Raw genomic sequence first — 17360 nt, forward strand, 5'->3', positions numbered from 1 at the left:
GGAGTGGGCCAAGGAGAGGAGGCGTAGGCACCTGTGGAATCCTGGAAGGCCAGGGGTGGTTCAGCACCTGCATGTACAGGGTACCCAGTAATCGGTGGCTGCAGGACTCCAGGCTAACAGTAACCCATTGCATCAGTTCGAGAACGGGGCACCGATACAGGCCGATAGCCCCTGAAGCATCCCACCTCACTTCCACACATGCCTCCATTTCCCTCTGCCGCTTCCAGTTTGTTGTGTTGCCGCTGTTGGAACATTCTGCTCAGTCTTCATGCATTTCGAGATGGGAACAGCTGTGGATTGCATACAGCAGGCAAAGAAAGCTTCCTACTCTGACTGTGCTCATGTTCTTTCCCTCTTCCTGAACGCTTTTCAGTTTGGAGCTAGTATCTTAAAAGGAAATGGCTTCCTGCAATTAATTACCGCAGCACCATTAGCTGCCAAGCAGCGTATTCATTTGCCAAGTCACTATTATGCTGTGTTCTCCCCCCGCCCACCCCCTTCCCTGCATTGTGCAAATCTGTTTATAATCACACAGGACTGCAATACTTGGAAGGGGAGGGGCACAGGAGAACCTTTAAGACGTGAGAGCAATTTATCAAATACATTTAGAAAACATTAAAAAAAGAGAGCGGTTTTGCCGTGCATGGTTTAATTCTGGCCTCCTTTTTCTCTTCTCTCAAGTGTTGCTAGCTGGCTGTTTTCAGCAAATGTTGAAGCGGCTGGAGTTGCTGTTTTTAGTTCAGCGGCAGTGTTGTTAGTCCCACAGCAGTCTCATGTTTGCATCCGTTCCAACAAACTAACCTACACAAAACGGACACTGGTTTGCTCTCTCTGGAAGCAGGGGAGCGTGCCAGACTCTCTCACACCACAAGGTCCTTAGTTCCATCCCCTGTGGACAGCTTGCAACAAAGCTCCATTTCTCTGTCTCTGCAGGTCTTCCCATACGACTGGCTGAACAGAACGCAAACTCTTGGCCGGCTGCCCTTTTGGACTGCACAGCACGCCCAGATGCAATGAGCCAACCCAAAACTCGCCAGGTTAGGGCTGTGGCTCAGAGCAGAGCCCCTGTGCTGCATGCAGAAGGTCCGTTTCGATTCCTGGCATTCCCAGCCAGGGCTGGAAAGAGTCCTGCCTGAATGCAACCCGGGAGATCCGCTGCAGGCAGTGCCACCCATGCCGGGCTCAACAGGCCAAGCACCTGACTCAGCGCAAGGCTTGCAAGTTCTCACACAAGAATTTGTTTCAGGGGAAGTGCACTGAAGGGCCTAGCTGGGCTCCCTCTGCTTTTATTCCTTTCCCAGCCAGATGTTTGGACTTCAGCCCCCATCAGACACAGCCAGCACAACAAACTGGTAGGAATTCTGGGAGCTGTAGTCCAAAGCATCTGGAGAAGGCTAGGCTAGCTTTTAGACAGGAGGGCCGAATGATGGTGCATTGATTTTAGGCAAAGTTAAGTTGGCCGAATTATGTACCGGGCAGGTGAACAGTTTCTCAGTTAAGCAGGTCATGGGGAGCCAGTGACGGGAAAAGATCCCTTTTCACAGAGACCCTCGAACAGCTACTGCCAGTCAAGAAGCAGCAGAGGCAATGGAACCGGGGGTCACTGGGTCGACACACTGGACCTGCTGGAAACCTCAGAGCTTTCAGTGCCATTTAGAGATGCAAGAAGCAATTTTTTTACACAACAGGCCGTTGGTCCATATAAGCCACGACTGTGTATGCCAGAGCCCAGAGCAAAGCGGCCATGGGCAATGCTATGCCACTAGGCACATGGTCATGAGCGGAGTCGGCTGGAGCTGGGGGTCAGACTAGATGGCCTGGGAGGCCCCTTCTGCCTCACCCTGCTTCTGTGTTTCTCGGTGTCTGTCTAGGTGCAGAGGGTGTGTGAGAGGGGGGCAGGTGCTGAGGGCAGAGACGGAGGAAGCCAGCTGCAGTGTGTCTGGGCCACCAGCCTAAGAGAGAGGGACGGCGATGGGGACTGTGTTTGCTGGTCGATGGGCCAGGGAAAGGAGACATTGCCTTCTGAGAAACAGCACTGAAAACGGCAGGTGCAGAGGGTCGGCTTCGCGTGTCTGGGCTGGGAGATCACCTCTGCCTTGTGCTGTCCCTTGGGCAGATGCCTTGCCCTTTGGGAACAGCCACCCTCCTGCCATGGCAGTCATTCTGTGATGCTGTCCAGGAGAGTTTCTGAAACTGGGCCCGAAAGGGTTTGCTTACCCCAGACTACACCAACCGGCAAAAGGTTTCTGGGAACTCTTTCCAGTCTCACCTAGGGATGCCACGGCTTGAACCCTAAATGGTTTGCAAGCAAAGCAGGTGGGCTACAATTTTTCCAGGAAAACACACACTCGGTTTTTTTCCCAATGTGATAATGAATGATATGTTTTAACTGACCCCCCCACACCCCTTTCTTTATACCAGACTCAGACAATCTGTCCTCTGGCCCCAGTTTTGTATGTTCAGACAAGCAGCGGCTCCCCAGAGCTTGCCAGCAAGATCCATCTACCTGCACTAAAGACAGGAAGTGCTGCAATTTGTTCTGAAGATCTAAATGAATATTTTAGCCACGTGGAATCGGGAGCCCACGACATGAGGTGCTACCCAGGTGACAAAGAGGTTCTTGGCGAAGAGCGAGAAGCCGTGTTATGCAGCCTGAATTGTTTTCCTGGACACAAGATTGAGGAGGAGGGTGGGTTTTCTGTTCCCCACAAACCAATCCACAGCGTTCATATTTTAAAATAGAAAATGACATCACTAGCAAAGGGATGGAGCTGCTTTGGGCCAGCATACTCACAAAGTCAAACTGTATCCTGATTTCGTTTGCTTGCTTTTTTTTCCAGTCCTCCTCTGGATGAACCTAAACCAGAGAAGGGAGGGACCTGCAGGCAAAGTTTATCAGTTTTCCACCATCAATCAGAGGCTTGAAACTGGTCCAGTGGCTTCAGAGAAAGACAAGTTTCAACCTTCTCCCCAGAGAATCCTTTCCATTGGCAGCAGCATTAACTCTTCACCATCACTTCCCAAATACTTTAGATAGCAGTGCTTAAGGGCAACTTATTGCAATGATTAATATTAGTGTTACTGGCATTATCAGCATCATAATTGCTCATATTATTATGACACTGTTTTATATGCCACCTTTTTCCCTCTTGTGAACCGCATTTTATCTGCACGACAACCCTGTGAGGTAGGCTGGGCTGAGAGTCTGTGACTGGCCCAAAGTCACCCAGGGAGTTTCATGGCCGAGTGGGGGCTCCAGGTCCCCTGCCCAACACTGTAACCCCCATGCCATTATCGCAGCTGCATCATGCAGGACCTAAACCAAAGTGTTTCCCTCCGCTCTTGACCTGGCTCCCTTCCCTTAAAGATTTCCCAGAACCTGCTGATACAACCTCTCGTTTCTCACTAGCTGCATTCTGGGCACAGCCACCGTGACCCAGCACTTGACCAATACGTTAGCTCTGCCAAAATGGGTGGCACTTTCCACAATACAAGAGAGTAAGCGCCGAGAGGCTTCCAGGTTAAAAAGTTTTACACAAAGGAGGGCTGTAGGCTGAAGTTGATAACACAGCAGCAGCCGAGTCAGAATGACCCACACAACAGTCCTGTCACAAATGAAAGGGCATTCGCTGGTTGCTTCATCTGAATCTTTCACACAAGACCCCTTCCCTCTGCCACGCACACATACACAAGAAGGAAGGAAGGAAGGACGGAAGGAGCCAACCAGCAGAGCTCAGGAACCCAAACAAAAGCTTGTCAATCTGTCACATGGGACTGAAGCCACACCAGTCATTTCCGGCTACATGGCGGCATCACAAAGCCCATTCAGAGTTAAGGCAATGCTCCCTGCCCTCACTCCATACAAGCAAATGCATTCTCCCTGTTTTGCCCGTCCCCATGAACTATTTAGAACAGCCTATTTTTAAAACCCATAAAAATAAAACCAAACACACACCACCTCACACAGACACCTATTGCAAAAGTTTGTTAATATGCAGGTGAATGGCAGCCCTAGATTTTGCCCCTCTTTGCTCTGGAGCAGCAACAGTGAAAAAGGAGGACTTGCACCAGTGTTGCCAGAATGGCATCGGAAAGAAGCAATGTGCAGCATTGCAAGTTTGGACCTTATGGCCAAAGAATGAGCCCCTTGTTCCTCCTGCCCCTTCGCCCTGCCTTGGCCACATCGGCACTGGCCCTGCCACCATACCCGTCACCACCCAGGTGCCATCCAGCTCGCAGAATCGTAGAAAAGCTGGAAGAGGCCAGGAAGGCCATCAGGTCCAACCCCCTGCTGTGGCAGGACATCAATCCACAGTTCCTAAGTCACACAGAGGATCCCGAATTCCCTCCGAGGGTTTCAGACTACCTGCCCATCCCTACTTTACACCGACTCTGAGCTTTAATTATCTCTTGTACCTAATGATGCAAAGGGTGGAAATAAAGTAGATAAGCTGGGAAACACCGGGAATTTCCAAATTTCAGGGGTGGGGATATGTTTTCTTGGGTGCCACATGTTTCAGCAGGATACAGAAGGGTATAAATCAATATTTACTGGTAGCAGAACTTTGAAGTGCTGGGTGACTGAGACTGCCAAGCTCTCCCCTTTCTGTGTACCCAGCGCTCGGGTGCTCTTCTTGCTACCTGCCTCTCAGACTTGCTGGCCTCGGCAGCCGGAGGGCAAACTGTGACCCTGCTTTGCCCTTTGCTGTCTCATGTTCCCTGGGGCAGGGCCTGCATTCCCTCTGCGCTTTTTAAAATAGGAACTGCTACAGCAACACCTACATTAGATGCTGCCATATAAACCAGCAATGCAGAGAACATGCTGACAGCCGGACCAAGGAAGAGGACAGGCCTTCTTGTGTACATGGTTGTCTACCGAGCAAGATGAATAAGTCCCTGCCTAGAGGAGCACACAGTCAGAAAACTGCAGGAAGAGGCAAGCAAGAGGAAGAAAGCAGGTGAAGTTATACATATGCCAGGTCTGTCTCTGGGAAGGGGCTGTAACATGGCAGGGGAACACCTGCTTTGCCTAGGATTAAAGTCCCCGGTTCAATGGATGAAAGTCTGGATTAAAGCCCCAGGTTCAAATCCGCTAAGCCTGCAAAACAATCAGGGAGCTGGTGATGGGAAAGACCCTGGATAGAGACACTGCATGGCCACTGAGAAATGCCAGAGGGCTGCAGTTCCAGAGCCCTCAGGTTCAACAGCCCTGTTGCAGAGACCAGACTCCCTTAGTGATTCGTTATATAAAAGCCAGATTTGACATCATTGCTCACCTTCCCCCAATAGCAAGAACATGCCACCCCTGTGGGAAAAGGCTCAATATTTATTATATTATTATTATTATTACATTACATTTCTATACCACCCATAGCTGAAGCCCTCTGGGCGATTTGCAACATCTAAGTCACCCATCCAGATCCGACCTCACTTAGCTTCCAAGATTAGGCAGGATCAGGCACTTCAGGCTATACAGAAGCTATATAACCCAAGGCTCCCTGCAGCTCACAGCTGCTTTAGAAGCAAGTGATGCCAGAAAAGCTTGGGGCAGAACATCACCAATGAAATTTTAAAGCTCCCTGCCTCCAGCATCCTAGAAAGCAAGTGAGGCACATAATTTCGTGACAACCAAGCCTCCTTCCCCATTCCTTTCCCACAGTAATTCTCCGAGATTCCACTTTTTTAAAACCAAAAGACAATTGCTGTATTTTCCCGAGCTGTCCCACTGAACTCTACACCCCTGGAGGCCAAAGTAAACAAGCCAGCCTAGGAGATGCCCCAAGTATTATGGAAAAATTTTGAGTATGTACACATTTGCATGGCAAACAGAGGCCCCAAGGGAGTCATGTCATTCAAATGCCATTTCTGGCTCGAGACATACCTTCCAAATGCTCTTATTTCCTGTTTCCATGCAGCTGTAATGCTCCGTGCCGGAAACTCCTTCTCATTAAAGCGCTAGCGTACATCTAACCTTTTATTAGTCGGGCTGGGTCAGATGAGCATTCTTTAATCATGATAATTTTTAGAAATTACAGACCTGTGCAGCTCCGGAGAATGCTAACAATGCATTTAACGTTGCAGTAAGAGTATGATACAAACATAAAGAGAGAGCAGCGATTCCCCTGCACCCTGGTTATGACTTCAGGAATGTTTCAGTAGAAGTGATAACTCTGGACTTTTCTGAACACTCCGGGGTGTCTGCTGCGAGATCAAAGTACAGGAGGGCAGCTCGTTACCCTCTAGATGCTTTGGCCTACAACTCCCATCAACCTTAGCCAGCAGAGTTGGCCAGGGACCTGATGGGACCTGTAGACTAAAATCTCTAAGAAGTCACAAGTTGCCTGCCCTGGATGGAAACGATACCAATGACAGCCTTCAGCACCAATGCAATTAAACCTCAGTGCTGTATTACACAGCTGTTTCAACTTAGGAGTGAGTAATCCGCAACTTTCCAGGTGCTGTTGGACTCCAATGCTCATCAGCCACACCCAGCACGACCAACAGCCAGAGCATGGAAATTCCAGTTCAACATGCCGGAGCCAGGGGTCAGACTAGATGGCCCCTTCTGACTCACTATTTCTATGCTTCTATCATCATGTGCACCAGAAGCTCAGAATGGTTCTAAGCCATTTCAGAGAGTGATAACGCTATCCCTGCAAGGCAGTCAAGCTATGAAATAATGACTGACACAAGGTCAACCATATTGCTGAGTGAAGATCTGGATGCAGGTCTCCCTGATTCTCGCCCTGGCTCTCGTGTTCAAGCCTTCTGCCTCCAGAGGGACACGGGAGACTGGTCAGGCCACCTTGTCCCTTGCTTTGTAAGAGAAAATGGTTGGGAGCTACTTTATAAAGTAGCTGCTGCAAAGCTATACACCCCTAAACACTCTGCATGTTCAACATCCTGGATTAATGTGCGTAAGCCATTCCTGCAGCCTTCCAGATGTCTTAGATTGCAACTCTCAGAATGACGACGCGCCCGGGACGTGCTGCGAGTGGCCGAGCTTTTCTCCATGCACATATGCATAGGACGCACCCTCAGTGTTCACGAGACCCTCACGCTTCAGGCAGCATCCCTCACTTTTTATTTAACAGAAGCATCTGCTTTACGAGGTGCTGCAAATCCAGCAAGGGAACTGTGTGTGGAAGTCTCCATGTGGAAGGTAATCTCCCTTGCAGGGTCGGGACCACGAGGGTCGATTTCATCAGACGCCTGCTGAGGGAGGCCCCACTCTGCCTCCTCCCCGAGCCCTCCAGGCCGCCGCTGGCTCCTCCTCGCCCATCCGACCCGCTCCTCGCTCCTCGGTTCTTTCCAACAATGCAGGGAGTGCCAGAGTTTGTCACGCTCTTTCCTTTTGGGGGCTCAAGGCAAAAGGGCAAGCGAATTAACACCACCTTGAGGCGGAGAAGGTGGTAAACCTATTTTAAAAAGCAGTGAGGGGACTCCATCTGGTTATCTTTCTCAGGTTTCTTCCCATCTCGCTACCCCACTTCACTTGAAGCTGACCCTGAGAAAAGCACGCATCAAATATCCAGATGGGTTGGGAACAGTCCCATGCAAGGGCCAAATATCCTGTCCACGCATTAACACCTCCCCCCCGCAACAAACCTTTCACATTCTACTGTATCCTCCCATATGCAGCACTGCAAGAACGGTGTTCAGGCAGAGTGCTTGCACACGGGGCATGTGCAGAGATCCTTAGGAGCAGAGGAAACAGCCTTACAGAAGAGTTGGTCTAACCCACCACGAACTGCCAGGGCTTGCCAGGTTTCAGACACGGTTCTTTCCCAGGCTCAGCTGGAAGGGCTTCTACTTGCAAAGCTCCGCCACGGAGAAGTAGGAATTCACCTGCCTTTCTCCACTGCCTCCACCAGTTTGAAGGTAATCCTCATCTTTTTTAGTCCAAGGGCAGCCACCCCAATCCCCACCAAATGTCTGGGACTATAATTCCCATCTGCCCCAGACAGCTCAGCAAATGACCAGAGTGTAATGAAGTTCTCATCCAAGGCACCTGGAAAGGGCTCCAAGTCCTCTATCCTGGTTTTGACCAGCCAGGAGCAAAAACATTTAAAAATAGTTCAGGTAAAGCAAAGAGCAGAGCGTCCTGAGGCAAAGACACCGAAAGACACACAATGCCCAAGCACCAGGCACCGAGACCATCCAATTCCAGTGGCCTCTGAAATCAGTGCACACGGAAACGCAGATGCATGCTTATCTGGAAGAGAATTTACAGAGGTGCAAAAGGTCAGCCGAGCAGCACATGGCGGCCCGGATCCGGAAGGAAAATCACAAACAGCAACGGGGCACTGCCAGACGAGTCCATACACACCAGGCGCAGCTCGGCAAAGCTTCCCTGCCCCGGTGCAGGAGGAGAAGGCCGGGCTTGAATGACAAGCCCAAGAGAGGAAACCCTCCGGAGCGGGGAGGGCTCGTGCACTCTGACAACGGGCGCGGTGAGTTTCCTGGGTGTGGATTGATCGTGTTTGCAGAAAGAGCTGTAGGGAAGGGAGGAAGAGGTGCGAAGGCAAAGAGAGGAAGAAAACTGGCGGTTTGGAGTCTTGCCCAAGCCCAAATCCTGCTCCTACTCGCTCCCCGGTGCTTATCGCTGCCTCTTTCTTCTTCTCTTCATTGCTCCCTAACAGCAACTGCACAGCAACTCAAACTTCCTTGCAGCCTCCTGCAACCCGGCGCCAACCGGATGGGCGGGAGTACAACCCACATCATCCCCAGCCAGCATGGGAACTGCAGTCCAACTCATCTGGAGGACGCCAGGAGAGGAAAAGCAGCCCTACATCACAGATTCCCCCCACCCAAGCCCCAAATTCCGTCAGTAATTACAAGTCCTGCCGGACCAGGTTGAGCTGCAACCGTTTCCTGCTTGACTCTGATAAGTTTGCTGAACTGGCAGCCCAGTTGGCCCAGCTACGAAAAGCGACCACCCACGGCTCAGGCCCCCCACTTCTTGCCCCGGGGAGGGTTCGCGAGTGCCCGCCGCAGACTCACCGAACCAGATAGCACTTCCAACCCCGCTGCCCAGTCTCGGGATGTAGTAAAGCTACGATTGCAGTCTCCGCCCGGCCACTGCGCCTGCGCGCCCTCTTGTGAGCGTGCCGCCTGGAGGGTGCCCCTAGGCCTCATGGGAGTTGTAGTCCGCCATTGATTGCTACTGTTAGCCCGGTCGGCGGGGGTGGCGGCGAAATGGCTCAGCTGAGAGAGCGGAGAAAATCTTTCTCGGATGGCCTTTTGCAGCCCCATGCAGCTAATGATGATTTTTCTTTTGCGGAAAGGGTTGGGCTCAGCGAGCTAATTCATTTGGGTCGGTGTTATAGGGCCATCCCAGCCCCAAATCTTTCGAGTCCCTCCGCCCCACGGACAGAACCTTATGTCTATAGGTTCTCGCTGACTTAGGGTCCCTGGGGATCTCCCTTGTACCCGATCACTTTATTTTATTTCTTTATCTATTAAAAGCTTTTCTACCCCTACAGAACGTCTCGGGACGGCTTACACTTTGCAGGATCTCATGTGCTCCACCTCCCTCCCCTTCTTTGTCCATCGATCCCTTTTTACAAATATGGGGCGTGTCCTTCGGAGACAGGGTCCAGAAGGCAAGACGGACTTAGAGCATGTGCAGCTTAGCATATACAAATGTGAGCCTTTTGGTGCGGGGGCTGTAGCCCTGAGCGTTTTGATATCAAGCACCACCCCGTAATTCACACGCAAGAATATCCGTTGCAAATTTCCCTTCCCTCCTTGTCCTAGCAATTTTTATTTAGAATGCAGCCACTGCCATTCTTAGACAGAGAGGAAAGTCCTAAAGCAAACCCTGCTGAATTCAGTTGGGTTTAGGTAAGCAAAACAAAGGCAGGCTGTTTGCAATCTTCCTGTTTTTGACCTACAGATCCCAACAATGCAAGACAATAGCCGATGGAGAGTGATTGTGAGCTCTGCAGGCCAAACACAAAAGCAGTCTATCCTAAGACTGAAGGATAGCGGTCTTAACGCATCGAACGCGTGTCTACTCAAGGTAAGCTGCACTGAATTCAGCGAGGCGTTTTCCCAGGCAGGTGAGCCAAACCTGCATTGCATTGCATTTTTACCCCCCCCGCCCCGCCCCGCCCCGCCCCGCCCCGAGCTCTGGGGGCAGAGTAGTAAACACAGGTGTTGCTGGCCGTCCCTCTTTGTCGGTCCACCCCGCAGTCCTTTGAAAAGGGATCTGAATGCATGTAAAGAAAGACTTCTGCCTTCCTGGAAAGACAGGGGAGCCCAGTCCACAAGAAATGTTCCACTCCTGATATAGGGACAGTCCATTCCCATGGCGAAAAGGAGGGGACTCTAAATGAATTGTGTACATTGTTAAAGTCAGGGTTAGTTCCCCCCTTTTCGCGGGCTGTGAATGAAGCATCCTCTGTATGGTAAACAGAGGGGAGGGGGCGTTTCTGCTCCACATCTCTGCCGCACTGGCTGAGAGAGTTTCCCGTGAGAGTGACGAGGGTGGGAGCCACCACCGGGCAAAGTGGAGTGCTTTTGGTGCCCTGCCAGCGCCTTGAATACCAATACAGAAGGACTTTTGTACGCCTGCTGTGCAGAGGTCTCTTAGAATCCGGAATGAAGCAGTGCGACTGCAGAGGAAGCTCTGCAGCTCTTACGGAAATACAAATGTCAGATGTGCCCCAACGGATGTGTCACTAGTACGAGGGCTAGACCCTCTCTGTGACAGCTAGTCAAAGAACTTGCAAGTAAAGGGCCCAAAATACATGGTGGGGGATGCAGGGGATCCACGCACGGTTTATAAATGCGCATTAGTCGCTGAAACAATGAAATGTTGTTTCCTCAATGTTCCTTCCACAAAAAGTTCTATCCTGGCATGTTCCTGCTTAGGGTGGCAGCCAGCAATATACGATACCCCTTTGGGATTCCTCTTTTGGCATACCAGCTTTCTCTTTGTTTAGCTGGGCTGTGGATTTCTAAACAATTTCCTTTCCTTTTTTCCTAAAGCTTTTTTTTTTTTAATACTGGGAGTGTTCCTGAACTAGCTAGAATATCGGACTGGGACTCAGGTGATCTGGTTCCTAATCTCCACTCAGCCGTGGGCCTGGCTGAGGGACTCTGAGCTGGTCCCTGGCGCTCGTTCTCATCTACCCCGCAGAGTTGCTGTTGAAAGGACGGACGCTGCTGTGGAAGCTCCTGTCAGGCTCCTCACAAAAGGCAGGATATAAATGAAACGCAACAGCAATGAGATCCTTACTTGGAAAATGAGTTGGGTGATAGCATGTGTAGCAGAAGTACAGAATCCCTTCCAGTCTGCAGAGCTCTTGGAGGGCATGTTTCACTTGCAGCGATGCTGAAGGTGAAAGAGGCAGTGTCAAAAACACCAGCCAGTTTTAGCATCAGGCTCTTTCCTGCCAGCATTCAGGGCTTGGGAAAGGCATCCCACCCTTTCAGTGGGAGGAAACTGTCCCAAAGCTGGGAACCAGTGAACAACTGGCAATCCAGGGAAAGGAGATGGGCCAGGAACAAAGGGCTGGCGCCACGCTGGGGACCCCCGTGGGCCAAATTGGGACAGCAGGCCTGAAGTGTTGTCTTGATATGTCAGGTGGGGACATGGGCAGAGCTGGCCAGCTAAGAGGTGGGTTACTGCTTGGGAGCTACTCAGAATCGTCTGGCTACTGCATGTGGGAAGGAAAGTGACTGGAGTAGCTAGACTTGTAGTCTGATCCCGCAAGGAGCAGCATGAGCTTTCCAGGAGGAATGGGTTGCATTGGTGTGTCTCCCTATAGGGGCGAGATCACATCTGGGCAAGCCCCAACAGACCAGGCCTGTCAAAACCCTGGACAGGCCACTTGGCTCACACCGACAAAGAGCAGTGGTCTCAGCAACACGCAGAGGCCACCTGAAGCCTTTTGGAGGAGGTAGCCCTGCTGCGAACTCCAAGGAAACGTCTCCTCCTTACAGAACCATTGTCTGGTTCTGCAGCTGCTGGTTCCAAGCTGTGGAGGCTGTGAAGATGCTCTTTGGAGTCCAAGGGATTGAGTAAAGCCATGTCCTAAAACCTGGAAGGTCTCAGAGTAGCAGATGATGCACGACTAGCTCCACTTTCCTGTTCTCTGGGTCAATTTTCCACGGAATGAGCGTGGAGATTCCGGCTGGAGAACATGGCAAGCAATTGCTTTTATTGCTCAGCAGGAGATGTTGAAGAAAGGATTGCACTGAGGACTGTATGGAAATTGCAATATTTGTAGAGGTGGTATGGGAGAGCCGGAATCAGCCGTGCATTTTCCCCAGGTGCCCAGAATTGGCACATAAGGGGATGACAAAGAACTGCCATCCTGTCTAGGAAAGGGCCGAGACAGGGAAAAGATGACTGCCTAGAACCTGTGATGTGATCCAGTAGAAGTCCTGTGAGTTTGAGCTATCTGGAAAATGCTGGGAAAACAGGCTCATCACTCATCCGGGCTTGACTTGGTCCAGGCAGTTGGTCAGCAAGGGCAGAAAGAGAATCGAAGTCCTTTACAGACTTAGAAGAAGGTCATACAGTTCCCAGCAGTGCCCAGCCAGCCGTACAGGTCGGGGATTACTCAGAATTGTGGTACTTTTTTCTGTCTAAACATGCATAGGATTGCACTGACAGTAAGTCAGCCTTTACCAGCCTGGGGGGTTCCAGATGGTCGCACTACAGCTCCCATCGTTCAGCTTGAAAGTTGTCATCCAACACATCTGGATGGCCTTGGGATGGGAAAGAAGGAAATAATTCTTAACCGATGGCTAATCGTATATGTAGGGCATTTTGGAAAGGGGTTCCTACAATACAGAACATAGAAATCTGCATTCCCACCCCCAAAACCTGCATGTAATGTTGACAGAGTTGGGGGTTTTGCTCTTGCTGAATTTGGAAAACAGAAACCATTGTCTTGCGTGGACTTGCCATCTCAGAATGGCTTCAGCATGGGAAACAGATACAGGGAAATGAATAATTCGGACTTGCCTAGGTTTGTTCCACCACTTCAGCATCTTTGCGGTGTGAGTCCTTCTATGGAAAAGTAGATACGGGAGTAATTTGTGTTCAGTTGTCCACCTGTATATTCTTGCACAAACCTGACTTACAGGCTTGATTTGCCTAGAATTTAGGATAAGCAGGAGAGGCTTGAATAGGTGGCACTTTGGATTTTAAAGGGAAGCTCAGTGCCCATGGAGTGTGGTATTGGTGATGCTGTGGTTATTTTAATATATGTGTCACTTTCCACATAGAGGCCTGCAGCCCGTAATGGATAGAAACGCTAATGTAAACTTCTCTAACCTGCTGCACTCTGGGCAGGAATGCTTGGTGTTGTAGCCTGAAACTCCTCCCTTGATAGGGGAAAGCTGTCCTAATGCAATTCCAAGTAAGTATTAGTATGCATTTCATTTCTATACTGCCCCCAGCTGCGTTAAGCATGAACAGCCTTCAGAAGGAACCCATGGTCTGTTGCTGGATTGTGAAGTGTAACTTGTTCACATTTAGTAAACCATTGTTTGTTAATACAGCTGGGTCCACACATTTCGACAGCCACTCACGGTTCAGCAACAACCCACTTGCAACCCACACTCAGCCTTGAGTGTAGGTCGTTGTGTGAACCCAGTCACAGAATCATTGATGCTGTTTGTCTGGCATGACGAGGGTGCATTAAACGAGCATATTTCGAGATAGCCATGTGACAAGGGACCATGATGCATACATGTGCTTTGATGAGTGAATATATTCATGGGTGAAGACCGAAATAAGACATGTATCCTTCTGTTTATCATAGATTATATCTTCCAGTGCTTTCCTCATGATTAAGTCATGCATATTGTGTCAAGGCACACTATTTAATTAAATGAATGTATGGCTCATTGTGCATAATGATACGAGAAAATCTCCGTGATGCTTACCAGCCTGGTTTGACATGTGGGACTAGTTTTGAAAGGGCATAACTGCTTACAGTTGGGCTCCTCCTGAAGCAGATATTTCCGGATGCCCTTGAAGAATGTTGGCTCTATTGTAATTCAAATCTTTGGTTACAACAAGATGTAATGTGATGGAATGGATGGAGACAGGCAGGTGTGTTACTTAAGCAGGATGTAGGGTGGGAGCCTTTCCATTGTGTTTCAAAGTATCTGTTCTGCAGGTAGCTCATTTCAGCTTCTTAACTTAAGGCACAATCCTAGGGCCTCCCAACACGATCTGGGGAGCCATAGGAATTTTTCAGAATCCCAGCACTTGTGAAGTCCTGTGACCTTGGGGCTGGGATTCTGATGTCTAGCCCCTTGCTGCCAGGACAGAAAGAACTGTAGCAGCTGCCTTTCTAAGACTGGAAAAGCACCTTCAGGAAGCAGAGAAAGTGGCTTGCCGGGCTGTCTCTGAATGCCAGTTGCTATCAGTGCCCCAGCCGCCTCCTCTCCCGCTCCCCTGGCTTTCTTTAGCTAGCCAAAGACACCCATTGGACTGAAATGCATGGCAGAGTCTGGAACTGTTGAGCCTTGCTCTGGCCATTGAATGCACATAAGCTGCTGAGCCGGGAAGCTTATGTGCATGGAAGGCAAGGACAATTGGATTGTGCCTTTAATGAGCTTACACACACACACACACAGACACACACACACACACACACACACACACACTGTAAATCACGGATAGGCAATGTGGCATCCATGGGCAACAATGCATCCCTCGGTACTTTTCCTGGGGCCCACCGAGGTGCTTTAGCTTTTCCCCTGAAAAATAAATAAATTGGCACATATCCCGACTGGCAGCTAAGATCACTGCGGAATAGGTTTCCACTGGTGCTGAAAAGTGTGGGTTCAAGGGCTCGTCCAGCACACTGGAACACGTACCCCACCGCTGCTTTGCACTCCGTCCTTTGGGAAGGCTGCCTGCCCATTGCTGCGCCTCCCATGGCAGCCCCTTTGTGGTGGGGCTCAGACACTTGCTCAACTTTGCAAATGTGCCCTTGGCCCCCGGAGGCTGCCTGCCCCAGGGCCCTGATGGCACCCTATAGTTGCTCGCTCGCTTCAGACGTGATTGCAGGCTTGTCCACTTGCTTCCAAAGGCTGTATCTGGGGCCTCCCTTGCTCATGACGCCAAGCTGAGTTCGTTCTCAAGGCCAGCCACTGGATTTAAGCCTAAGATTCCCAGCAAGGGAGCTGATGAATATTTTGCTTCATGTGACAGCACTGGAAAACCCCAGAGCTGGTAGCAATGCTCGTTTTAATCGCAATTGTGTAACGTGATCCTCAGCCCAACTAATCACCACCAGGGGTCTAAGTCATCACACCGCCCTTTTCGCAGGTTCAACCCCAGAACCTATTTTCCATGCCAGAATTCAGGCCTGGGATGCATCTCTGAGCACGCGCATGACGCCTTTCCCCCAGCCAACCAAGTCTTGTGGCTCTTTAAAGTGTTGCCAGTTATATAAAAACCAGGATGGGTGAAGGAGGGTAAGAAGCAAGCAATAAATGAGGTCAGAGGAAATGAAATGCGAGAAATACAAGCTCTGACGGGTGCATTAAAGTAAAAATGTATATCGGTAATTACAGTGACCATTAATTAGCTTCCTTAAACCATAACTTGCAGCTGTACTTTTTGGATTAGGAAAGATACGTGGTCTGATTTCCAGGGAAATTCAGGCTGCAATCCTATGCAACTTTTGACCAATAACAAAAATGAAAGAAGCCTTCAGCACACAGTTTGACTGGCTGGGGCATGGCAGGAATTTTCTATCTAAACTTGCACAGAATTAATGCCAGTTTAAATATTTAAGGTTGAAAGAACTGTTTGCACGTGCTTTAGATTAAGTGGAAAGATACAGTGGGATAGGTTGGATCCAGATTTAGTCCTACTTGGAGTAGATTTTAATGGGTTTATTTAGGAATAATGAAGTCTGGATCCAACCAAGCAAGACTGCATATATTGTACATTTATTCACATGATTCTTGTACTGCTTCATACCCAAAGGGATTCTAGAGGGGTGAACAGTATGAAGTTAGAACATATAAAAATAAAAATTGCACATTTAAAATATTTTAAAACAGCATTAAGCGTGTGGTTGGTCAGCCAGAAAGGGCTTCCCGGAATACGGTGTGGAAAAGAGCAGAGTGTTGGCTCCTGCCTAATCTCCTGAGGCAGGGAATTCTGTAAGAATGCCGAAGGCTCTTCTTCTAGTGGATTCCTGGCTGTCCTTGGTTCTATATAGAACCACCAGGAGAATGTGCTCAGCAAAGGGGCAGGTTGGTATATAGGAGAAGGCACTGTTTCGGGTGCCCTTTTGGCACTGAGACACTTCCGCAAAAGATACTAGCCGTGTTCTCCAGCCATTGAAGGAATTCAGTAACATGCTTTTCAGACAAGGTGTTAATGTGATGGTTCTGGCAGGGTCCCGAATGTCTGTATTTACCTGTTTTCTGGCACCTGTTTCAGGTAGTAAATCACCACCTATTGTTCTGCCTGTGGGAGATGCACTGTTATGACGTGCTGCTTAGAGTTGTTGTCAGGATTTAGCTCCCTCCTGGAGCCTCTGAAAAGTACATCTTTGAGTGAGGAACGCATGGATCTTGTTCCTAGCGCTTGGGGTGCGGTGCACCCCCAGATGCTTCAAACACTAGATTTTGAACTCAGAATATATTGTAGATGGTTGTGTGTGCTGCATCCCCAGCCACTGCTGTATCTCATAAAACTGCAGAGTTGGACAAGATCTTGGAGAGCATCTAGTCTAACTGCTTGCTCCATGGAAGTCCAGCCCGCAGGGGACGACTCCAGCCCCCGGCCTCTGCTTCGAAGTCCTTCCACGGCAAGGGGGGACCACCAGCCTTCAGGGTCTGTCCTTTCCAGCGCTGCAGAGCCCTCGTGGTGAGGAAGGTTCTTCCTAATGTTTAGCCAAAATCTGCTTCCCTGCAAGCTTCAGCCTCTGGATCTTGCCTGCTGCCTGGAGCAGAGACCAGTTTGGTCCCTCTTCTGTATGGTGGCCTTTCTGAAATCTGCAGTGAAAAACCCTCTTGTAGCAATCTAGGCAGTGTCCCAGGCAGCAGTCTCGCAAGAGTGGCACCAGGCAGAAATTCAACAGGTGCAGTGCACACACGCGCGCACAGAGTCGGGGAACTTTTGCAGCTCCGCTTCTGCAGCACAGAAGGAGCCGGCCAGGGAAACCGGTGGCCAGCCTCTCCAGCCCGGCTGCCGAGAGTCCCCGAGCGTCTCTTCGCTGCCGAAGCGCGGAACTACGAGTCCCACAGTGCTCAGCACCGTCTGCTGAGGCTGCGCAGCCGTCTGGCTTGGAGCGGGGGGGGGGGGGGCGAGCGAGCCCTGCCTACTGACAGTCCTCTGGGGGGCTTCTTAGGGGGGGGGGGGGGGG

General features: G+C 50.2%; 2 protein-coding genes across 6 annotated transcripts in view; one reads left to right on the forward strand and one right to left on the reverse strand.

The window, feature by feature from the left end:
• Positions 1-9493, reverse strand: part of LOC123027614 (tropomodulin-3-like) — a 33874-nt gene extending 24381 nt beyond the window's left edge. For 2 of the 5 annotated variants that reach the window (XM_044438583.1, XM_044438582.1), the window contains exon 1: positions 9004-9493. In XM_044438583.1, coding sequence (XP_044294518.1) covers positions 9004-9255 — 252 coding nt within the window. In that variant the 5' untranslated portion in view covers positions 9256-9493. Of the gene's footprint in view, positions 1-31; positions 148-185; positions 527-7744; positions 7857-9003 lie in introns of those variants that run through there. The other 3 variants (XM_044438586.1, XM_044438585.1, XM_044438584.1) reach the window with 3 other exon arrangements.
• A 52-nt stretch (positions 9494-9545) lies between these two features.
• The window catches only part of LOC123027615 (tropomodulin-2), a 45471-nt gene continuing 37656 nt past the window's right edge, over positions 9546-17360 (forward strand). The window contains exons 1-2 of the mRNA XM_044438588.1: positions 9546-9647; positions 9899-10024. The gene's annotated coding sequence lies outside the window, so the exon portion shown is untranslated. The remainder of the gene's footprint in view (positions 9648-9898; positions 10025-17360) is intronic.

Source organism: Varanus komodoensis, unplaced genomic scaffold (assembly GCF_004798865.1).
Source record: "Varanus komodoensis strain SLA01 unplaced genomic scaffold, ASM479886v1 scaffold33, whole genome shotgun sequence".
Classification (NCBI taxonomy): domain Eukaryota; kingdom Metazoa; phylum Chordata; class Lepidosauria; order Squamata; family Varanidae; genus Varanus; species Varanus komodoensis.